The sequence below is a fragment of the Elaeis guineensis genome, chromosome 8, assembly GCF_000442705.2.
Source record: "Elaeis guineensis isolate ETL-2024a chromosome 8, EG11, whole genome shotgun sequence".
Classification (NCBI taxonomy): Eukaryota; Viridiplantae; Streptophyta; class Magnoliopsida; order Arecales; family Arecaceae; genus Elaeis; species Elaeis guineensis.
Window position 1 is genome coordinate 128,199,814 of NC_026000.2, and position 8,455 is coordinate 128,208,268.

At 32.1% G+C, this 8,455-nt stretch overlaps 1 protein-coding gene across 1 annotated transcript; it reads left to right on the plus strand.

The window, feature by feature from the left end:
* Nucleotides 1-653: 653 nt before the first annotated feature.
* On the plus strand, nucleotides 654-7,237 carry LOC105049650 (uncharacterized). Its single transcript, XM_073242903.1, has 9 exons — nucleotides 654-905; nucleotides 1,372-1,480; nucleotides 2,365-2,503; nucleotides 2,587-2,850; nucleotides 2,939-3,986; nucleotides 4,074-4,311; nucleotides 4,393-4,464; nucleotides 6,615-6,723; nucleotides 6,900-7,237. The coding sequence occupies exons 2-9, from the start codon at nucleotides 1,434-1,436 to the stop codon at nucleotides 6,930-6,932; spliced, it is 1,950 nt and encodes a 649-aa protein (XP_073099004.1). The 5' UTR covers nucleotides 654-905; nucleotides 1,372-1,433; the 3' UTR covers nucleotides 6,933-7,237.
* Nucleotides 7,238-8,455: the final 1,218 nt, after the last annotated feature.

Genomic DNA, 8,455 nt, shown 5'->3' on the forward strand with positions numbered 1-8,455 from the left:
TGAAACCATTATTTTGTTGCTAATACTTCTAGATCGTTATACTTCATTAGCTGCAATTATTTTATTTAAAAAAAATCATTCATAAAGCAAACTAAGAAAATAAGGATTATCATTTTTCAGTTTTATCTCCATCTCAACTTGTATAACACGGAATACTTGAGCCCTCATCCATAGTTCCCAGGCATCACTCAATCTGAATAGTACCACCTCTAATTAGTTTTAGAGCCTATACTCTATGTAGACCTTCTTAGAATTTTTTATAAAAATTAATTATAGCTGAAGATTTGTCTATAGCCATTGAAGCTCCAAGTCTTGCCAAGGCATTGTTACATTTCTATCTATGAGATGCCATACATATTCCCTTTGTAATAAAAGAATATATATATTAAATTAAGTTCTTGCATAATGCAAGGAGAAAAACAAGAGGGGTGTGCCAGCTAAAAAGGGAAAGGAGTCAATTATATGGGATCATAACCACCAAAGCTTCCATCTTGACCATCCATGCATTTCCTCACATGTATTGCACATTTCTTGCTAAAAAAAGAACCCAATTTCTCCGTAGGAGAAGCCAAACGAGCTTTCTTAAAAGTTTGGTTCTAACAACTTTCCATAAAAAAGAAGAGTCCCAATAAATCGGTGGTTCAGATCATGAATAGAGCAAGGAGAAATGGGGAACATTGACCTTCCACTATTGAAAAAAAAAAAAAAAAAAAAAGGAAAAGAGAGGCGCGTCGTAATTTTCTCTACATCCACCCCTTTCATGGTGGATTGCCTTCCTTTATATTACTCTCGAGTAAAGTCACCATCTTTCCCTCTTTAATGCCCCCATTTCTTTTGGTAATTGAACCAAGAGGAACAAAGACTTTTCTCCTCTCCTTTTAATCTTTCATTGGAGGAGATCAAAGGTACAACTTGCCTCTGATTTTTCTTTTCTCGTTACTAGTAAAAAGTTTCTTTTGGCGTTACTTTGATTGATATATGGGTTTATTTTCTCTTCCTCTTTTGTTTATTCTGAAGGTTTATGGTTGTTTAGATCCATATATGCTTTTAATGTTAAATTATAAGAGATTGGCTTTTCTACCAAAATAATTTTATTAAAGAATCTTCAAAATGATGTCCCTGCTCTTTTCAAAAAAGAAAGATTTTGATCGGATTCTTTTAATGTACCCTCATTTTGAAGAATTTATTTTTTTTTATTTTTTTAATCGTGGTAACTTCTTTTGCACTAGGAGCTAGTATCTAGTTTTTATCGGGGACAAAATAAAACAAATGTGTTTTTGCATGTATATATGAGATCTTAAATACGTTCTGCTAGGCTCTTATAATATCTTTGCCTTCATTTATTATTTTTATTATTTTTCCATTTTCAAGGTCTAGAAGATATTTAATTAGCATGAAAGGGAGTAAAGTTCTGTAAATCCTTTAACAAGTGAATGGAAAGTCTGCCTGATATCTATCCTCTAACAGGATTGCAAATTGGGTGAGCTCTCTCTCTCTCTCTGCCCTTCATCTCCTCCCCTCCCCCACCCCACCCCTCAAAAAAGATATGGGAGACCCAACCCACTTTTCCTCTATCTTTTTTTTATGTATGTAGAAGGTTTCATTCTATTAATTTAGTAAAATTATCTTTTTATATTTTCTATTGTAAATTATTTAGTTGCCTCATGATAGAAGTTTCTTAATTGAAGCTTGACCTTTGATATATATGTCATTGATGTTTGAAGATTCTCCACAAATTGTTGATATGAAAACACCTAATTATTTGGTAGCACTTCTATCTACTTAAAGCTTCTCATAAATTGATCAAAATCAGACTAACATAGTAGGTAGTCATTTTTGTTAAGTTGTAGTAAGTTTTCCTTTATTCATGCTCTTCTATTTATATGCTTGTAAAATCTAAAGACCATTGGAATTTGAAACCATGGCTTCTCTATATCTACGGACTTTTGATGTTCTATGCTTAATATAATTGTTTTATATGACATGATGTCCTGATAGTTTCCATTACATGGATGTCACTTTATTTAAATAGGTTATTGTTACTGTTTCTAGATTGGAAGCACTCTTGAATGTGATAAAATCTAATAGACAATATACTATTGCTTATGTTCTGTTATATTCTCTGAATATTGGTATTCTTTTGAGTGCCGGACATTTTTTTATAACTATTCATTCATGTTTATGTTTGAACCTCCTGCACAAGTTGGGCATTGAATGAAAAGTTCTACCTAGTGATAATTTTTAGAACAATTGTATTTTTCTAATTACAATGTGCAGCTTTTATCATGTTTGCATATATATTTAATCAACATCCTTGCACATCACACTAGATGCTTGTTCTCTTTTTGTGGATTTTTCTCCCAGGGATATACAATCATATGTTTCAAGGGCCTTCTTATATTTTGCTCCTTTAAGTAAAAGACTTCTAATTTTGGTCGATAACCGGCCATGGATGAACAAGCAATCCAGATCAACAAAGCTATGGCAACTAATGGTGACAAAGGTCTACAATTTTTACCCTTCTTCTATCAAAATATTGAACTTCCTTCTTCAACTAATAATGACATGTTGTCCCATTATTTGCAGTATAGGATTTCTCCATTTACTAACACCAGGGTACTCCAAAAAGATTCAAATATGGGAAGTAAATGTGTGAAGGATGGTGATCGTCAATCCAACCATGACAAATCCAAGAGTTCATATCGATGGCTTCCTTCCATCAATTCTGCAAAATGGCAAGAGAGGTGTCTTTTCCCAGTGATGGACTTAAGCAAAGCCCTTCAAGGGTTTCTTGTGTTTGAAGTGATATGGAAAGATGTGCATGGCATCAACTATCTAAATGAACTTCAGGTATCCATTGAATGGCATCTGTACCATATTTTCCATTTTAATGTAAGTGATCCTTTCTATTCAAAAGACTTCTGTGTATTGTTCACAGGCTGATACATCTCTAGCTCTAGAAGTAAGATCCATGAAGAAATGGGAATTTTTCAGTCCGGAACAAGCCTCAAGCTGTATGTCTTTATGGTTCTCAGGTCGAATATCAGAAATCCAATCACTCAAGATTTATTTAAGGAAGTTATCTGATTTAGATATTGAACATTGGAATCCTCATTCTTTTTCAAAAGATATGTTGCAACAAAAAGCATTTCCTTTAGAGGTTCTCCATGAAGATGAATTCTTAGATGTACAAGAACCTTCCTTAGGGACAAACGACATGATTAATAATATGCAACCTTGTAATGAAGAAAATAACCAGTATGAGGATACATGTGATTTTTATCATGACTCAGTTAATACACTGGGCATGTTTGAAGAAAAGAAATCATTAAAGAGGATAGAATTGGAGGAGGAACCGTTTATCACACCCACTCAATATGCTGACACACTGATCTTATTCAAGTCTAGTGATAGTCTTTTGCCATTCAAACTAAGGAAAATAATCATATCTGACATTCGGCTTCTCACTTTGCTTGAGTCTGGGCTTCCTTCTTGGGTTATATTCTTCCAATCATATCCTTTATTTCGCCATTTTTATCGTCCATGGATGCGACCCTTAGCAAGGACTCTTTACATCTTGATATCATTAGTGACAGTGATGATTGGGTTCTATGATTTGTATAAGAATGTACCACTTTTGAAAGCAACAGCAGCCCGCCTTTGTGGTCCACTATTTAGTTGGATAGAAGGGTGGGATATGATTACAAGGATACAATATCTTGGAACAATGTTGTTTCTCCAAAACTTGCGCAAGAGTTTTAAATGGTTATTCGTGATGTCACGAGCAATCAAAGCAATATTGTCAACGATCTCACAACCATTCATTGGACCATTCTCATCTTTATGGAATACATGTGCTAAGATGAAAGTGCTATTTTCTTCAAGAATATGGTTCGTCATTGAATCCATGTACAATTTGTTCATCGACATCATTGAGGTTTTGCTATGGCCATTTGGGTTTTTCTACTCATATATTCGGAGCACAGGTATTTCCCTTAAGCCCCAATCGTAGTGGTTATAATAACTAATCTAAATATCTTGATGTCACTATCTTTTCTTTCTTACAATTTCAGCAACACTGGTTTATCCATTGGTGTGTTCCATCTGGATGTTACTTCTTGTTCCAATAAAATGTGCACTTGTGTTATCAAACTTGATGGGTTCTTTGCTATCCAATAGTTATGCTTTAGCTCAAGATGTTTGGGAGACAATTAGTAGTATTTTTCAGTTTACATATTTGTCGGAGACAGATCAAGCTTCATATGATGTCTCAGTTTTGGAGGGTCTCTGGAATGATCTCTTCTCACAGGTTTATTAGCCTATCATTTACACTACAATTACTTAATTTGGTTTTCTCCAATGCAAAAAATTGACAGTGTTATTGTTTACAGGTTTTCGAGCTGTTCGTAGCATTATCAATGGTTTATCAACATTCTTTATTGCTTGCAACCGACACAGGCTAAGGTACAATAAGTTCAGTTGCATTGAAATAGACTTGTTGTTCCTGATTTTTTATGTAACAGAGAATTGTATAGTACAATATACTTGTATTCATACTATATATCAATGTTCCTAATATTTGAGTTGAAACCAAACCTTGTGAATACCAAATATCATCAAAATTGATCATTGATTGAACAAGTATAAAAGTCAGATTGATCTAGTCTCATTATGGATCAATATGAGTGGATTGGGAAAGAAAATTAATTCCATGGTTCTTGGTGTGCTTGAAGACCTCGTTTAGTTTTCAGGAGTGGTAATTGGGAATGCGTATTTATCCTACCTGATGACTCATTTGGAATTGAACATGTGAATATTAATTCTAACAGGTATGGAATTACGAGAAGAAAGCAGAAAACTGTTATCCGAGGGAGGGCTTGGGCATCATTTTTCCTAGTACTGGATACCTGCTAGAGTAATAATAAAATATTATTACATATTATATTTATTAAACATTTGTTTTTAAGAATATATTATAGTTATTGTAATTATGTATTATTTCTAACCATTAATTATACATAATACTATGATTACTAAGATTCTAATAGTATGAATATATTGTATTATATATTTTATCATATCATAACACTTATTGCATTTCATCAACATATATCCTATTAGTTAATTATTCTATTATATATTATGATAATTATTATGTAGGGCATTATAATTATATCTATATGATTCATACTATTTAATGTTATGCAATACTATATTACATATATTATATTATACTATTTTTATAATAATATTATTAATATATTATCTAACATTATAATTACATTATTAATAAAAATCATATTTATAATATTCATATTACTATTTTAATGTTATTAATAATAATATGAAATAATATGATTATATTAGAAAAAATCTTATTAGAAAATAGAGATCAATATATAATAAATTCTAAGATTTCCTTCATACCCTTGAGATTACTTGTTGGTCTACAAATGGATTGGATTGAACTGATTATGCTCGACCCTAGCCCAAGTAAACCCGGTCCAACTTATTGACTGTTTGGGTCAGGTCGAGATAGGGTTGTAAAAAAGATTTTAGATCTAGTGGATCATTTGAGTCAGGTTGATGTGAAGTATAACCAGATGCAAGCCAAATATCTCGATCTAGGTCAAGTTGGGTCTGTGGTTAAGGCAAGAATTTAGTTATTAGTTTATCAATAAAATAGAGTAATTGATAATTAAATATAAAATTACTAAAAATTCTTAGATAAAATTGGAAAACTAGTTTAAATATAAATATTTTTTCAAAAAGCTTTTAATTTCATGAAAGAAATTGATCATTCTTAAAGTACATGTTTTCTAAATAATTTTAAAAAGATGTATTGACATACTTAAGAAAATTATAAGTATGAATCCACCAAAACCAATAATTACTGTTTAAAAATAACAACGCGAAATTAACTGAGAGGAAATGGTACTGTTGAGATAAACGAAGAGCTAGGGATTAGTTTCAGTGAGAGTTCATTCATTGAATTAGGAAAGACATTTCGGATGAAGGAGAAGGGATTTTATATGATTTAGGTTTCTATATCAGGCCAGATTGGGTCTAGGTTGGGTCGTATCCATTTTTCTATGGACCCAAATTAGACTTGAATGATAAATGGGCTAAGTCAAGTGGGGTCAGAAAAATATACAAAAACCATATCCAGCTCAATTTTCAAATTTGGTTTAGTTTTGACCCCTATTCGACCCACTAGTCTTCAAATATAGATCGGGCTAGTCTAATCATGTTGGATCATGGGTCAACCTAATCCATTTATAGCCATAGAATATCTAAACTTATCCAAACATAATAATCGAAATCAATCATTCCTAACAATTCTCAAGAATGGATTTCCTAGGATATATTAGAAAAACCTTTGCTGGTTTCAATTCTGAACAACTAAATATGGCTCAAAAACTTATAATTTATTTAAATCAATACAAGTGTTAGATGATTTAACCTGCAAGAATTCATGCATCATAACATCATAATCCCAGAAAAATAAAAAAACGAATTTTATCAATACATTAAATTTATCACTACTAAATTATGAAAATTTGTCAAACTTCGAGTTTATTTTCTTCATTCGAGATTATTTTCTTGGAATGCAGCATATACAATCACCTTCGAGCATTCATCCAACGTGTAGTTCGCCGTACTCATTTGGCACCTAAGACATGTCAATGTCAACAAACACTTCCAAGAGATCATCAACATGAGGTAAGTTTTCAATAAATATGTAGATGCAAACTAAAATTAACATGCCATAGTTGCTAGATTTATAATTTTAACATCTAAGTTGGAATGAAAAAACCTTTATCATTTATAAAGTGCAGGATATAATTACTTTTCATATATTTTTTAGACTAATGAAACAAGTTTATTTTCAATTTCAGGAAGATTGTCAAGAATGTGACCGTTGCAAGTGAATGATTTACTGCGTTGGCGTGTTGAATTTGGAGATGGTAGATTAGATGATGTAGAAAATTGAGGCCATTTTTTTGCAAGCTTCATTTTTAATGATTAAAATGTATTCATGCTTGTGCATTTATAGGTAGCTATATACTTGAATTACTTGTATTATAATGTAGTTTAAATGATATGCACGCACACTAATGTAGATATTTTGTTAGGGTAGAACAATAAGCAGATACAATGCATTAGGAGAAAAGCAATATGCTTCATTTTTTTAACCATGTTACTAAGATAATTTCTCAAAATATCAAAAATTTTATTGGAACCATGGGTTGTATTTTGTTATATATTATGGATGATAATGTGCCCTAAGTTGAATGATCTAGTCACAGTTGGTCTTTCTATCAACAAGATTACACTTAATTTGTTCGACTTGGTTATATTGGAAACTTCTGAGCATTTAAGAAAAAATAATTATATGAAATGCAATATATGATGCGAACTCTTTTATGCAATCTAAGTGTATTACAGTGTAGTTGTTAACAACATACCACCTTAGTAGATATACTCACTTCATTTACAAATATGCAATCTTCATGGATCATTAAAAAGAAAAAAGCTCTATGCCACTCAAGATTTTGTAGCTACATTTCCGAGAGAGAGAGAGACCATTGATCGTTTTAGCAAAAGATTTGGTTGAGTCGCCAAATATCATTTTGTAAATGAAAAGAAAAAGGGAGGAAACTTAGAATAATCGATTAAAGGAACCTAAGAAAATATATTTTAGCAAGAATTAGTATGATTTACTTTTCTTAATTGGAATTTTCTAGGTTATGGAAGCCCTAATGTCGTATCTAAGATCCCTTGGATGGAACACTAGGCAATAAACACATGTATCTCACATAGTCCAAAATAATTAATAATAAGCACAGGAATTTAAATGGTTCACCCAACACTAGGCTATATCAACGAGGAAAGTTACTGACATCCGTTACCATATATCAAAACTGTAAGGCTTTTACAAAGATTTAACATTACCAACAACAATTCTTTAAAAAACATCTTTAAACTTCAACATGCCATTTGAGAGACCTCGAGGGAAACTATCAGAGAGATTCTCTGCAGAAATCCAATATAAACATACTTCTTTCCTTTGTTCTTGTCATTTTTTCTATTGTCTCTCACTCATCACAACATATTTTTGCCCTTTCCATCTCTCATTCATCACAGCATTGTATCAATGTACCTACATAGTCTTGCTCCATTATATTAACACAGCCTAACACCATGCTTCACATGCCTTCTCTATCATGCTCGTGTGTATAATCACATCACGTCCATTATCACACTTACATATGTGCAGGCACCAAGGTCCGGTGAATCACGCCAAACTAGCAAATATAAGGCATATCGAACCAAACTGATCGGTTATTGGTATAGTTTAGGAGCTCTAAATGCCAAATCCTCCCCTTGATGCTTTGAAATCTTGATCCTCTCGGTTCGAGCTCTCCAACATCTTTCTCTCTTGTCGCTATGA